The sequence below is a fragment of the Anolis sagrei genome, chromosome Y (assembly GCF_037176765.1).
Source record: "Anolis sagrei isolate rAnoSag1 chromosome Y, rAnoSag1.mat, whole genome shotgun sequence".
In the NCBI taxonomy this organism is placed as follows: Eukaryota; Metazoa; Chordata; class Lepidosauria; order Squamata; family Dactyloidae; genus Anolis; species Anolis sagrei.
Genome location: NC_090035.1, coordinates 82253590 through 82269771, shown reverse-complemented (window position 1 = coordinate 82269771; position 16182 = coordinate 82253590). Strand labels below are relative to the sequence as shown.

Below are 16182 nucleotides of genomic sequence, written 5' to 3'. Positions count from 1 at the left end.
CTTTCCTTCCTTTCTTCTTTCATATACCTTCTCAACTTCTCCTTCCTTACTTCCTTCATACACCTTCTCTTCCCTCCTTCCTTCCTTCCTTCCTTCCTTCCTTCCTTCCTTCCTTCCTTCCTTCCTCCGTTCTTTCCCATCCTCCTTCTCTCCCTTTCTTCTTTCTTTTCTTCCTTTCTTCTTTCATATACCTTCTCAACTTCTCCTTCCTTACTTCATACACCTTCTCTTCCCTCCTTTCTTCTTCCTTCCTTCCTTCCTTCCTTCCTTCCTTTCTCCATTCTTTCCCATCCTCCTTCTCTCCCTTTCTTCTTTCTTTCCTTCCTTTCTTCTTTCATATACCTTCTCAACTTCTCCTTCCTTACTTCCTTCATACACCTTCTCTTCCCTCCTTCCTTCCTTCCTTCCTTCCTTCCTTCCTTCCTTCCTTCCTTCCTTTCTCCGTTCTTTCCCATCCTCCTTCTCTCCCTTTCTTCTTTCTTTCCTTCCTTTCTTCTTTCATATACCTTCTCAACTTCTCCTTCCTTACTTCCTTCATACACCTTCTCTTCCCTCCTTTCTCCTTCCTTCCTTCCTTCCTTCCTTCCTTCCTTTCTCCGTTCTTTCCCATCCTCCTTCTCTCCCTTTCTTCTTTCTTTCCTTCCTTTCTTCTTTCATATACCTTCTCAACTTCTCCTTCCTTACTTCCTTCATACACCTTCTCTTCCCTCCTTTCTCCTTCCTTCCTTCCTTCCTTCCTTCCTTCCTTTCTCCGTTCTTTCCCATCCTCCTTCTCTCCCTTTCTTCTTTCTTTCCTTCCTTTCTTCTTTCATATACCTTCTCAACTTCTCCTTCCTTACTTCCTTCATACACCTTCTCTTCCCTCCTTTCTCCTTCCTTCCTTCCTTCCTTCCTTCCTTTCTCCGTTCTTTCCCATCCTCCTTCTCTCCCTTTCTTCTTTCTTTCCTTCCTTTCTTCTTTCATATACCTTCTCAACTTCTCCTTCCTTACTTCCTTCATACACCTTTTCTTCCCTCCTTTCTTCTTCCTTCCTTCCTTCCTTTCTTTCCTTCCTTCCTTTCTCCATTCTTTCCCATCCTCCTCCTCTCCCTTTCTTCTTTCTTTCCTTCCTTTCTTCTTTCATATACCTTCTCAACTTCTCCTTCCTTCCTTCATACACCTTCTCTCCCTTCCTTCCTTCCTTTCTTTCCTTCCTTCCTTTCTCCGTTCTTTCCCATCCTCCTTCTCTCCCTTTCTTCTTTCTTTCCTTCCTTTCTTCTTTCATATACCTTCTCAACTTCTCCTTCCTTACTTCCTTCATACACCTTCTCTTCCCTCCTTTCTCCTTCCTTCCTTCCTTCCTTTCTTTCCTTCCTTCCTTTCTCCATTCTTTCCCATCCTCCTCCTCTCCCTTTCTTCTTTCTTTCCTTCCTTTCTTCTTTCATATACCTTCTCAACTTCTCCTTCCTTACTTCCTTCATACACCTTCTCTTCCCTCCTTCCTTCCTTCCTTCCTTCCTTCCTTCCTTCCTTCCTTTCTCCGTTCTTTCCCATCCTCCTTCTCTCCCTTTCTTCTTTCTTTCCTTCCCTTCTTCTTTCATATACCTTCTCAACTTCTCCTTCCTTACTTCCTTCATACACCTTCTCTTCCCTCCTTTCTCCTTCCTTCCTTCCTTCCTTCCTTCCTTCCTTCCTTTCTCCGTTCTTTCCCATCCTCCTTCTCTCCCTTTCTTCTTTCTTTCCTTCCTTTCTTCTTTCATATACCTTCTCAACTTCTCCTTCCTTACTTCCTTCATACACCTTCTCTTCCCTCCTTTCTTCTTCTTCCTTCCTTCCTTCCTTCCTTCCTTCCTTCCTTCCTTCCTTTCTCCGTTCTTTCCCATCCTCCTTCTCTCCCTTTCTTCTTTCTTTCCTTCCTTTCTTCTTTCATATACCTTCTCAACTTCTCCTTCCTTACTTCCTTCATACACCTTTTCTTCCCTCCTTTCTTCTTCCTTCCTTCCTTCCTTCCTTCCTTCCTTCCTTTCCTTCCTTCCTTTCTCCGTTCTTTCCCATCCTCCTTCTCTCCCTTTCTTCTTTCTTTCCTTCCTTTCTTCTTTCATATACCTTCTCAACTTCTCCTTCCTTACTTCCTTCATACACCTTCTCTTCCCTCCTTTCTTCTTCCTTCCTTCCTTCCTTCCTTCCTTCCTTTCTCCGTTCTTTCCCATCCTCCTTCTCTCCCTTTCTTCTTTCTTTCCTTCCTTTCTTCTTTCATATACCTTCTCAACTTCTCCTTCCTTACTTCCTTCATACACCTTTTCTTCCCTCCTTTCTTCTTCCTTCCTTCCTTCCTTCCTTCCTTCCTTCCTTCCTTCCTTCCTCTCTTTCTTTCCTTCCTTCCTTTCTCCGTTCTTTCCTTCCTTCCTTCTCAACCTTCTCAACTTCTCCTTCCTTACTTCCTTCATACACCTTCTCTTCCCTCCTTTCTTCTTCCTTCCTTCCTTCCTTCCTTCCTTCCTTCCTTCCTTTCTCCGTTCTTTCCCATCCTCCTTCTCTCCCTTTCTTCTTTCTTTCCTTCCTTTCTTCTTTCATATACCTTCTCAACTTCTCCTTCCTTACTTCCTTCATACACCTTTTCTTCCCTCCTTTCTCCTTCCTTCCTTCCTTACTTCCTTTCTTCTTTCTTTTCTTCCTTTCTTCTTTCATATACCTTCTCAACTCCTCCTTCCTTACTTCCTTCATACACCTCTTCCCTCCTTTCTCCTTCCTTCCTTCCTTACTTCCTTTCTTCTTTCTTTTCTTCCTTTCTTGTTTCATATACCTTCTCAACTTCTCCTTCCTTCCTTCCTTCCTTCCTTCCTTCCTTCCTTCCTTCCTTCCTATACCTTCCCTTCCCCTTCCCACTTTTCTTCTTTCTTTCCTTCTTTCCTTCCTTCTTTCCTTCCTTCTTTCCTTCCTTCCTTCCTTCCTTCCTTCCTTGCTATTTACACCCCTTCCCCTCATTTCCATCCTTCCTTCCCTCGCCCACTACCTTCCCTCCTTCCCCTTCCTTACCGATGGCGGAGCCAGACGGTGGTGGGGCTACTCGGCAGTCTCCGCAGGTCGCGCAGCATCCTGACCCCCAGCGAGCACAGCCGGCCGAGCTCCAACTCCCAGGCCGGGGCTTCAGCATCAGTGGGTAGGCCGCGTTCCAGAACTAGTTCCCAGAGTGCATTGCGTGTGTACTTCCTCCCCTGGGCAGTGCGCATGCTCAGTTGGTTTTTGTAATGGTGAGTTTGTTGAAATGTTGTTTGGAATTTTGATGAGTGTTATGCATTAGGGCTGGGCAACCACGGAAAAATTTGTTTCTAAACTCGATTCGTTTTTAGGGGGTTTTTGCGTTTCGTTTTTTAAAAGAATTCCAAATTTTTTCTTTAAAACAGTTCGAAATATACGAAATTTCGGAAATTACGAAACAATTACGAAACAATTACGAATCGATTCATTAATGGTGGACGCAATTGCGCAATACGCTAAAAACCCCTCCAAATGGGACAGGGAGAACTTCTGAAGCTTCCCTCTCCCTCTGTTGTTGACTGTTGGTGTGATAATTTATTTTTTTATCACTGAGAAAACAAACAACAACTATAAAACTTGCACCAGACATACGGAAATAATAACGAAACAATTTCAAAAGGATTTCGAAACAATTACGAAACAATTACGAAGCAATTACGAAACAATTACGAAACAATTACAAAACAATTACGAAACAATTATCACTGAGAAAACAAACAACAACTATAAAACTTGCACCAGACATACGGAAATAATAACGAAACGATTTCAAAACGATTTCGAAACAATTACGAAATGAATTGAAAAATTCGTTTCGATTTTTAGTTGCTCCTGAATGGCTCAATATCGGATCGTAAGCTAATTTAAATACGAATTAATAATGAATTACGAAATTAACGAACGAAACCGCCCAGCCCTATTATGCATACCTTGTGGGTTGAGGTATGTGCACAGCAAATTTGGTGAGTTTTCGTTAGGGCGGTTTTGAGTTTTGCTGTCCCGTTGAATGCCCTTTCCCTTTTTATATATATAGACTAGCCACCCCCTGCCATGCGTTGCTGTCAGTTTTCCATTCCTCTGGTTCTAAACTGGTCCTCTTTTGTTCTAGGTAGAAGAAGAAGAAGTCAGTGCAGAAGATGAGCACTTCCTAGTCCAGAATATCCTCGGCCTCCCCATCTGGAAGAGCCTTCGCCCAAGCCACGCAACCTCTACCCTCCTCAAAAAAGATGGAAATTGTGATCAATACTAAAGACGTTTTGGTCTCTAAGGCCCCCCCCCCCCTTTGCCCCCTAGCACAGACCCCTGCAGCAAAAGGAACCATCGTGTCTGACATTAAAAGCCTCCAGTGCCCACCCAGAGGGTCCTGTCCTTCATTATTATTATTATTATTATTATTATTATTATTATTATTTGAAACACAACAAGATGAGTCCACAGCAGACACTCATAGAATCATAGAATGAAAGAACTGGAAGAGACCTCATGGGCATCCAGTCCAACCCCATTCTGCCAAGAAGCAGGAATATTGCATTCAAATCACTCCTGACAGATGGCCATCCAGCCTCTGTTTAAAAGCTTCCAAAGAAGGAGCCTCCACCACACTCCGGGGCAGAGAGTTCCACTGCTGAACGGCTCTCACAGTCAGGAAGTTCTTCCTCATGTTCAGGTGGAATCTCCTTTCTTGTATTTTGAAGCCATTGAAGCTATCTAAGATATCTCAAGGTATCTCCAACTTATGGTAATCTAAAACATATCAAGGTATATCCAACTTATGGTCATGTAAAACATCTCAAGGTATCTCCAAATTATGGTCATGTAAAACATCTCAAGGTATCTCCAAGTTATGGTCATCTAAAACATCTCAAGTTATCTCCAACTTATGGTCATGTAAAACATATCAAGTTATCTCCAACTTATGGTCATGTAAAACATATCAAGTTATCTCCAACTTATGGTCATCTAAAACATCTCAAGGTATCTCCAACTTATGGTCATCTAAAACATATCAAGTTATCTCCAACTTATGGTCATGTAAAACATCTCAAGGTATCTCCAAGTTATGGTCATCTAAAACATCTCAAGGTATCTCCAAGTTATGGTCATCTAAAACATCTCAAGGTATCTCCAACTTATGGTCATCTAAAACATCTCAAGGTATCTCCAAGTTATGGTCATGTAAAACATCTCGAGGTATCTCCAGCTTATGTCCATCTCATAAAATCATAGAATCCTAGAATCCTAGAGTTGGAAGAGACCTTCTGGGCCATCATCCAGTCCAACCCCATTCTGCCAAGAAGCAGGAATATTGCATTCAAAGCACCCCCGACAGATGGCCATCCAGCCTCTGTTTAAAAGCTTCCGAAGAAGGAGGCTCCACCACACTCTGGGGCAGAGAGTTCCACTGCTGAACGGCTCTCACAGTCAGGAAGTTCTTCCTCATGTTCAGGTGGAATCTCCTTTCTTGTAGTTTGGAGCCATTGAAGCTATCTAAGATATCTCAAGGTATCTCCAACTTATGGTCATCTAAAACATCTCAAGGTATCTCCAACTTATGGCCATCTCATAAAATCATAGAATCACAGAATCCTAGAGTTGGAAGAGACCTCATGGGCCATCCAGTCCAACCCCATTCTGCCAAGAAGCAGGAATATTGCATTCAAAGCACCCCTGACAGATGGCCATCCAGCCTCTGTTTAAAAACCTCCAAAGAAGGAGCCTCCACCACACTCTGGGGCAGAGAGTTCCACTGCTGAACAGCTCTCACAGTCAGGAAGTTCTTCCTAATGTTCAGATGGAATCTCCTCTCTTGTAGTTTGAAGCCATTGTTCCATTGCGTCCTAGTCTCCAGGGAAGCAGAAAGGAAGCTTGCTCCCTCCTCCCTGTGGCTTCCTCTCACATATTTAAGAAGCAGAATTCAAAGCACCCCCGACAGATGGCCATCCAGCCTCTGTTTAAAAGCTTCCAAAGAAGGCCCATGTGGGCTCTTCCAACTCTAGGATTTGAATTTTCTTACTAATTTGTTTCCATAAATGATTAATGTTTAGTTTTATCATATTATATAGAATTTAAATTAGGATTCATATTAGGCAGGGAAGAAATTAAAGTTAATTTGTTTGCTGATGACATCATGATAATATTAGGGACACCAGGGAAGGAAAGTAGTAAAATTTGAAAATATGTCTTGCAATCAGAGATTATACATTAAAAAAATTCCTGGCAAGAGTTAGAGAAATCCAAACAATCCTGGGAAAAAGACACTTAAATACTTGGGAGTTTATATCCCCAAAATTTTAAATCATAGAATCATAGAATCACAGAATCCTAGAGTTGGAAGAGACCTGATGGGCCATCCAGTCCAACCCCATTCTGCCAAGAAGCAGGAATATTGCATTCAAATCACCCCTGACAGATGGACATCCAGCTTCTGTTTCAAAGCTTCCAAAGAAGGAGCCTCCACCACACTCCGGGGCAGAGAGTTCCACTGGTGAACAGCTCTCACAGTCAGGAACTTCTTCCTCATGTTCAAGTGGAATCTCCTTTCTTGTAGTTTGAAGCCATTGTTACATTGCGTCCTAGTCTCCAGGGAAGCAGAACACAAGCTTGCTCCCTCCTCCTCCCTGTGGCTTCCTCTCACGTAATAATAATAATAACACTTTATTTGTACCCTGCTACCATCTCCAGTGCGGCTTACATGAGGCCGAGCCCAAATACAGCAATACAAGCAATAATAACAACAATATTGATACATGGCTATCATGTCTCCTCTCAGCCTTCTCTTCTTCAGGCTAACCATGCCCAGCTCCTTAAGCCGCTCCTCATAGGGCTTGTTCTCCAGACCCTTGATCATTTTAGTCACCCTCCTCTGGACACATTGTAGTTTTTGGCCTACAACTCCCATAAATCCCAGCCAGTTTAGCAGCTGATAGGATTTCTGGAAGTTGAAGACCAAAAACATCTGGGGAACCCCAGGTTGAGAACTACTGACCTAGACCTTCCGAGAGCTTCTGTTTGACCATTTCAAAGCTCCCTGCTTGGGTGGTGATGGCACGATCATCAGCATAGATGAAACTCTGTCCCTTCTGACAATGTCGGATTTGTGTAAATGATAATCAATGTGCCTTCAGAGAGTGACCATTTAACCCATTTTGTATGTTTCCATCTGCACTGTCCTTACAATGCACTTTAACCCGTCCCTAATGAAGGCTTAACCCCATTGTTCCTCCTCTTTGGGTTCTTCCTCCTTCCTCTCAAAGCATTTTCCTATTCCTCTCTCATCCAGGGTTTTATAATTCCATCAGCCTCCCCTATTTGTTTGACTTTTGGTATGTTATAGTGTACGGTATCCTTCTGGGGCGCCTCATGGACATGGGGCTCAGAGGCACTGCTCTGCGGTGGCTCCAATCCTTCCTTGAGGGACGGACCCAGAAGGCGTTACTGGGTGACACCTGTTCGGCTCCGCGACCTTTGTTGTGTGGAGTCCCACAGGGTTCAATTCTGTCCCCGATGTTATTTAACATCTACATGAAGCCGCTGGGGGAGATCATCCGGAGTTTCGGAATGAGATGTTATCTCTACGCAGATGATGTCCAGATCTGTCACTCCTTTCCACCTGTCACCAAGGAGGCTGTCTAGACCTTGAACCAGTGTTTAGCTGCTGTATCGGACTGGATGAGAGCTAACAAATTGAAATTGAATCCAGACAAGACAGAGGTCCTACTGGTCAGTCGTAAGGCCGAACAGGGCATAGGGTCACAGCCTGTGTTAGACGGGGTGACACTCCCCCTGAAGACGAAGGTTCGCAGCTTGGGAGTGATCCTGGACTCATCGCTGAGCCTGGAACCCCAGGTCTCAGCGGTGGCCGGGAGAGCTTTCGCACAATTAAAACTTGTGCGCCAGCTGCGCCCGTACCTTGGGAAGTCAGATCTGGCCACGGTGGTCCACGCTCTTGTCACATCCCGGTTGGATTACTGCAACGCACTCTACGTGGGGTTGCCTTTGAAGACTGCTCGGAAACTTCAACTAGTCCAGCGAGAAGCAGCCAGATTGCTCACCGGAGCGGCGTACAGGGAGCATACCACCCCCTTGCTGTGTCAGCTCCACTGGCTGCCGATCCAATTCCGAGCACAATTCAAAGTGCTGGTTTTGACCTACAAAACCCTATACGGTTCCGGCCCAGTGTATTTGTCCGAATGGATCTCCCTCTACGTCCCACCTCGGAGTTTAAGATCATCTGGGGAGGCCCTGCTCTCGACCCCGCCTCTGTCACGAGTGAGGTTGGCGGGGACGAGGAGCAGGGCCTTCTCGGTGGTGGCCCCTCACCTGTGGAACTCACTCCCCGGGGAGATTAGAACAGCGACTTCCCTTTTGGTGTTCAGAAAAAAATTGAAGACTTGGATATGGGACCAAGCTTTTGGATATTCTGGCAGCTAAGGAAAGATCTGACGATAAACAAGGGCGAATGGAATGGAATGGATAAACGGACTCTGAACACTGAGCATGAGATTGTTTTGCTATTTTACTATCTATTAATGTTTTAACTTGTTAATCGTTTAAATTGCTTTTATGTATTGTTTGTTTATTGATTTAGGCATCGACTTATGCCTTCGTTTGTAAGCCGCCCTGAGTCCCCCCTCGGGGGTGAGAAGGGCGGGGTAGAAGTAATTGAAATAAATAAATAAATAAATACTGTCGGAGTGAGCATCCGACCAATTGTGTAGCTTGTTGTCGACCTTTGCAACCCGAAAGGCAATTGCATCTGTCAAGTAGGAAAATTAGGTACCACCTAGGTGTGGGGAGGCTAATTTAACTAATTGACAAGGTCATAAAAAGGCTCCAGCAAAGCACTCCAGCAGAAGCATGGAAGTACTTCACCAGTGTCGCAGATAGAGGATGAAAGCAACAGCTCCCCTGGCGGCCATAAAAGTTAAATAGCCTCTGACTGTCTGTCTATGTCGTGTGTCTTTGGCATTGAATGTTTGCCATATATGTGTACATTGTAATCCGCCCTGAGTCCCCTGCGGGGTGAGAAGGGCAGAATATGTGTTGCAAATCTATATATATAAATTTCCTACTGGCGTCCAACAAGGAAACAAAACTCTAAAACCCCTCCACACAACTCTACCAAAATTGCCATGCCCCAAGGACAACCCACTAGGTACAAACTAATCCACTCAGAAATCAAAACCACACAACAACGACCACAAAAAACGGCAAAACAACTGAGCATACGCACTGGCGCAAACTCCCTGGCGCGCGCACACACATGGCCCCTCACCCCCCCCCCCCGGCGCGGCACGCACACACACACGCGTGCCCCCTCTCCCCCCCCCCGGTGCGGCACACACACGAGCGCGCGCCCCCAACCCCCCCGGCGCGGCACACACACGCGCGCGCGCACGTGCCCCCTCTCCCCCCTCCGGCGCGGCACACACACGTGCGCACGTGCCCCCTCACCCCCCCCCCCGGCGCGGCACACACACGCGCGCGCGCCCCCTCTCTCCTCCGGCGCGGCACACACACGCATGCACACACGCGCGCGCGCGTGCCCCCTCACACCCCCCGGCGCGGCACACACACGCGCGTGCGCGCCCCCTCTCCCCCCTCCGGTGCGGCACACACACGCACGCACGCGCGTGCACCCCCTCACCCCCCCCCCCGCGTGGCACACACGCGCGCGCGCACCCCCATCCCCCCTTTCCTCCTCCCTCTTACCCTCCTCATGTTACCTCCAAGCCACGCCCCCTTCTAATCTGTCAAGGAAGAATCATAGAATCATAGAATCAAAGAGTTGGAAGAGACCTCATGGGCCATCCAGTCCAACCCCATTCTGCCAAGAAGCAGGAATATTGCATTCAAATCACCCCTGACAGGAGAGAAAGAGGGAGGGAAAGAAAGAAGGAAGGAATGAGGTAGAAAAGGAAGAAAGGAGAGAAAGAGGGAGGGAAAGAAAAATGGGGAGGAAGGAAAGTTAGAGAAAGAAGGAAGGAGAGAAGGAAAGAAAAAAGGGAAAGAAGGAAGGAAAGAAGGAGCGAAGGAAGGGGGGAAGATGTAGAGAAAGAGGGAGGGAAGGAAAGATGGAAAGAGAGAAGGGAGAAAAGAGAGACTGCAGAAGAGGAAAAGGAAGAAGGAAGGAAAGAGGGAGCGAAGGAAGGGGATAAAATGTAGAGAAAGAGGGAGGGAAAGAAAGGAGGAAAGAGAGAAGGAAGAAAAGAGAGACAGCAGAAGAGAAAGAAAAAGGGGGAAGGAAGGAAAGCGATAGAGAAGGAAGGAAGGAGAGAAGGAAAGACAGGAAGGAAGGAAGGAAACAGGGAGTGAAGAAGGAGGGAAAGAAGGGGAGATAGGGGAAAGGTTGGCCACAGCAACGCGTGGCGGGTACAGCTAGTAAATAAATAAATAAATAGATAAATAAATAAATAAATAAATATTTTGTGATTTTATGTATTTTGTCCTTGTTGGGACTCAGCCTGTGCTTCACCCTGTATCTGCTATAGTGTTTCCCCCTTCTAATGTTTCTGAGCCTGTCTTGGATGTCAATGATAGTGGGGTGCAAAAAGGAGACACTTTGGACAATAAGGTTACTACAGACTCTGATCGAGAAGGGTCAGGGGGGAAAGGCGAAGTTCTCATGAGAAAATTCCAGGCTCGAGTCTGCAAGATAGTTCACTCCCTTCTCCAGACTCGAGTCTGCAAGATAGCTTCACACCTGCAGTTAACGAAGAGATAGATAAGAACAGTCGCCGGCTGGAAATTAGCCAGAACCGTAGAGAGGCCCAATGTTTACGCAGGTCAGAAAGAATTCAGCAATTGAGGTCAAAGACTGGGGTGGGGAGTAGAAATCAGTTTCTGGGACTTAAATTGAGCTCTTAGGGAATTTCCTTCAGATCAGGCATTGTTGGGTTTTCAAATCAAGTCTTTTGGATATTCTTGTGCTGTAGGTTTTCTGGCTTTTCAAGTGGAGTAGCAATGGCTATGTTCATGGTTTTTATTAAAGGCATTTGATATTTCATTGCATCTGGATTATTATAGCAAGCTTTTGAAACTCTGTTATTATTCCTATGTTTGGATACTGTTTATGTTACTGCTTTTTTGGCTTTTGGCTTTTGGACTTTTATCATAGAATAGAATCCTAGAATCAAAGAGTTGGAAGAGACCTCCTGGGCCATCCAGTCCAACCCCTTTCTGCCAAGAAGCAGGAACATTGCATTCAAACCACCCCTGACAGATGGCCATCCAACCTCTGTTTCAAAGCTTCCAAAGAAGGAGCCTCCACCACACTCCGGGGCAGAGAGTTCCACTGCTGAATGGCTCTCACAGTCAGGAAGTTCTTCCTCATGTTCAGATGGAATCTCCTCTCTTGTAGTTTGAAGCCATTGTTCCCTTGCGTCCTAGTCTCCAAGGAAGCAGAAAGGAAACTTGCTCCCTCCTCCCTGTGACTTCCTCTCACATATTTATACATGGCTATCATATCTCCCCTCAGCCTTCTCTTCTTCAGGCTAAACATGTCCAGTTACCTAAGCCGCTCCTCATAGGGCTTGTTCTCCAGACCTTTTATCATTTTAGTCGCCCTCCTCTGGACACATTCCAGCTTGTCAATATCTCTCTTGAATTGTGGTGCCCAGAATTGGACACAATATTCCAGATGTGGTCTAACCAAAGCAGAATAGAGGGGTAGCATGACTTCCCTAGATCTAGACACTAGGCTCCTCTTGATGCAGGCCAAAATCCCATTGGCTTTTTTTGCCGCCACATCACATTCCTGGCCCATGTTTAACTTGTTGTCCACGAGGACTCCAAGATCTTTTTCACACGTACTGCTCTCGAGCCAGGCCTCATTGTCCCCCATTCTGTATCTTTGCATTTCATTTTTTCTGCCAAAGTGGAGTATCTTGCAGCTCCCTGCTTTTTATCAGCTTTATATTCATCTCTTTTATTGGCTCCAATTATTCTTCAAATAAAGATGACTTTTCTTTCATCCAAGGTGTTGTGTATTTAATGATTAGAGGGACCTGTTCCTACTCTGAGGTGTAACAGTTCTGATGTAATTTTTTTCTGTTATTTTGTATTTTATTTTGCTGTACTGTATTTTTGGGCTTGGGGAGATGGTGGTGGGGTATAAATAATAATAATAATAATAATAATAATAATAATAATAATAGTTGTTATTATTATTATTATTATTATTATTATTATTAAATGTTAAACATGGATGGAGCGAGCACGCTCCCCTGAGGCAGGCTGTTCTTCTGTTTCCACCCTCTGCTTCTCTGGCCCTGGAACTCAACAAAAAAGCTCCTGTTTGGTAGCAGGTTTCCTATGAGAGCACCTAGAGCTTCAGAGAGCTTCTGTTCAACCATCTCAAAGCTCCCTGCTTGAGCAGTGATGGCACGATCATCAGCATAGATGAAGCTCTGTGTCCCTTCTGGCAGTGGCTGGTCATTTGTGTAGATGTTGAACATGGATGGAGCAAGCACTCTCCCCTGAGGCAGGCCGTTCTTCTGTTTCCGCCATCTGCTTCTCTGGCCCTGGAACTCAACAAAAAAGCTCCTGTTTTGTAGCAGGTTTCCTATGCGGCGGGTGAGGTGGCAATCCATTGAATCCAATCCTCTTGGATTCAACGCTTACGCTTGAGGCTCAGGCGTCGGCGGTGTCTGGGAGGGCTTTCGCACAACTGAGACTCGTGCGCCAACTGCGACCGTACCTCGCAAAGGCGGATCTGGCCGGAGTGGTCCATGCCTTGGTCACCTCCAGATTGGATTACTGCAATGCGCTCTACGTGGGGCTGCCCTTGAAGATGGCTCGGAAGCTCCAACTGGTCCAACGATCAGCAGCCAGGATGCTAACTGGGGCTCCTTACAGAGAGAGGTCAACCCTCCTGTTTAAGGAGCTCCACTGGCTGCCATTTATTTTCCGAGCCCAATTCAAGGTGCAGGTGCTTACCTACAAAGCCCTGAACGGTTTGGGACCAGCCTACCTGCGTGACCGCATCTCCATCTATGAACCCACATGTTCTCTTCGGTCATCTGGAGAGGCCCTGCTCATGATCCCACCGGCGTCGCAAGCACGCTTGGTGGGGACCCGAGACAGGGCCTTTTCCGTGGTGGCCCCCCAACTGGAACACCCTCCCCAAAGACCTTAGACAGGCCCCTACGTTGGCTGCCTTCAGAAAGAACTTGAAGACCTGGCTTTTCCGATGCGCCTTCCCAGATTAGGAAATCTCCACCACCAAGTCCCATAAGCACTTTATCAGAACCAATGATTGCTGCACATCGCACATCACACTTGCCCTAGAAGCCCTCTATACACCTCCTGTCACATCAGCACTTTTAATCTTGTACCCATTGCTCTGGCCCGGCCCAGTTTTATTGTGTTTACTGTATTGTGCCTGTTGTTTATTTTGCTTTATTCTGTTTTTAATTGTTTGATTTGCTTACATTGTATTGTTGTGTTGTGTGCTGAGGCCTCAGCCTGTGTAAGCCGCATCGAATCCTTCGGGAGATGCTAGCGGGGTACAAAGAAAGTTTAATAACAATAATTGTGATATTATAAGTTTTTTCCCCAGGAGAAGGCAATGATTTACAATATCATAAGCGGCTGAGTCTATGAAGACAGCTCCTGTAATCTGCTGCCTTTCAAAGCCATCTTCGATGTGCTAAGTCATGTTCAACAATTGCGATGTGCAGCTTTTGCCTTTCCTGAAATCAGCTTGCTGTGGAATCATGCATGGGTCTATTTTTTTCCATAATTCTGTGCAAAATCGGTCTCTCCAGAACTTTGTAAAAAAGGCACAACAAGGAGATTGATCTATAACCTTTCGGATCATTTCGGTCTTTGCCTGGTTTCAAGATAGAATCATAGAATCATAGAATCAAAGAGTTGGAAGAGACCTCATGGGCCATCCAGTCCAACCCCATTCTGCCAAGAAGCAGGAACATCGCATTCAAATAACCCCCGACAGATGGCCATCCAGCCTCTGTTTAAAAGCTTCCAAAGAGGGAGCCTCCACCACACTCCGGGGCAGAGAGTTCCACTGCTGAACGGCTCTCACAGTCAGGAAGTTCTTCCTCATGTTCAGATGGAATCTCCTCTCTTGTCGTTTGAAGCCATTGTTCCGCGTCCTAGTCTCCAGGGAAGCAGAAAGGAAGCTTGCTCCCTCTTCCTTCCTGTGGGTTCCTCTCACATATTTATACATGGCTATCATATCTCCTCTCAGCCTTCTCTTCTTCAGGCTAAACATGCCCAGTTCCCTAAGCCGCTCCTCATAGGGCTTGTTCTCCAGACCTTTTATCATTTTAGTCGCTCTCCTCTGGACACATTCCAGCTTGTCAATATCTCTCTTCAATATCTATGACTCTTGCTTTCCTCCAGATATTAGAGACCTGACAGGATGCAATGCAGTTGTTTGTCAACTTCAACAGCCAACACTTTGCTTTTGAGCCAAAGTTCTTAATTTGTTCCATCTATAGACCGTCCGGGCCAGCTGCTTTACCATTTTTACATTTATTGAGAGCCATTTCCAATTCAGTAGATGGAAAAGGTTCATGAAAGTAGTTGTTTACGTTATTTATTTATTTATTTACAGCTTTTCTATTCCGCCCTTCTCCTCACCCCGCAGGGGACTCAGGGCGGATTACAGTGTACACATATATGGCAAACATTCAATGCCAATTTTTGACATACCAACATATACAGACATACACAGAGGCTATTTAAATTTTTCTGGCCCCCAGGGGAGCTGTCGCTTTCATCGTCCATCTGAAGTACTTCCGCATTCCCCGCAAGCTTCCCCACTGGAATGCTTTGCTGGAGTCTTCTTTATGGCCTCATAAATCAGTTAATTTAGCCTCCCCACACTTTAAGATGGTACCTAATTTTCCTACTTGACAGATGCAACTGTCTTTCGGGTTGCAAAGGTCAACAACAGGCTACACACAATTGGTTGGAAATTGGCTTCGAACCCATGACCTTTTGGTCAGAGTGATCTTAATGCAGCTGACACTCAGCCAGCTGCACCACAATCCCGGTGCTCATTACCTGGTTGTGTGAGCCCAGTTTTAGGCCCCATCTGCTTCTGGCTCAGCTCCCTGCTTTATGACCTCCACTGGTTTCCAAGGGGAAGATGGAGGCAGCTGACATCATGCACTGGCTGCTAATGGGCTGATGTGGGTGATGGGCTCTGGCTGGGCCACAACAAACAGAGGGGTCAACTGAGGCCTCCCACTACATTCAGGGGTCTCAGCATGTCCAGCAACCCACTGCCCCCAAAGAAGAGGAAGGCAACAAGAGATGGACGCTGGCCGGCACCATTGGGGACCCCCATATCCAGAACACCGTGCCCCTTGTGGTTCCTTGCAGGTGAGAAATGGCAAAGCATTGGAGCAAGTAAGAGGAGAGAGGATGTAGGATTTGTGAAAAGGGGCACCTAGAGGACATCTAGTCCACCCACTCCCCGCCAAAGCCAGTACAGGAATTGAGATATCAGACTGCAAGACTTTCAGAAAGGCCTGGCAGTCCTGTTCAATCACTTTGAGCCTCGTGTATGTATTAACACCAACAGCATGTAACACTTTCAAAGGAAGTGCCACACAATTAAACAGGAAAAAACACCTTCAAACCTGGAACAGAATTTATTTTTCAAGTTTTGTTACTTCGTGTCATATTTCATATTTTACCTGGATTTCAGGAAGGCCTTCTTCGACAAGGTCCCCCATGACCTTCTGGCAAGGAAACTAGTCCAATGTGGGCGAGGCAAAACTACGGTGAGGTGGATCTGGAATTGGTTAAGTGGACGAACACAGAGGGTGATTCTCCCCAAGGCTTCCTTCTCTTCATCCTGGAAAGAAGTGACGAGCGGAGTGCCACAAACAGGGTTCTGTCCTGGGCCCGGTCCTGTTCAACATCTTTATTAATGACTTAGATGAAGGGCTAGAAGGCAGGATCATCAAGTTTGCAGACGGGACCAGATTGGGAGGGAGAGCCAATAGTCCAGAGGACAGGAGCAGGATTCAAAACGATCTTGACAGATTCGAGAAATGATGGGCCAAAACTAATTAACTAATGAACAATCAGATGACTGCACTATTGACTAAGTGATTGATTGATTGATTGATTGATTAACAACCTGATGACTGCACTATGTAACAAAATTTGAATTTTTCATTTGTTTCT

The 16182-nt window shown here is 45.8% G+C and overlaps 1 protein-coding gene across 1 annotated transcript in view; it reads left to right on the top strand.

Annotated features, from left to right (window-relative positions):
• The first annotated feature begins 3017 nt into the window (after positions 1-3017).
• Positions 3018-16182, top strand: part of LOC137095673 (carcinoembryonic antigen-related cell adhesion molecule 3-like) — a 24609-nt gene continuing 11444 nt past the window's right edge. Inside the window, exon 1 of the mRNA XM_067462449.1 lies at positions 3018-3135. Coding sequence (XP_067318550.1) covers positions 3018-3135 — 118 coding nt within the window. The remainder of the gene's footprint in view (positions 3136-16182) is intronic.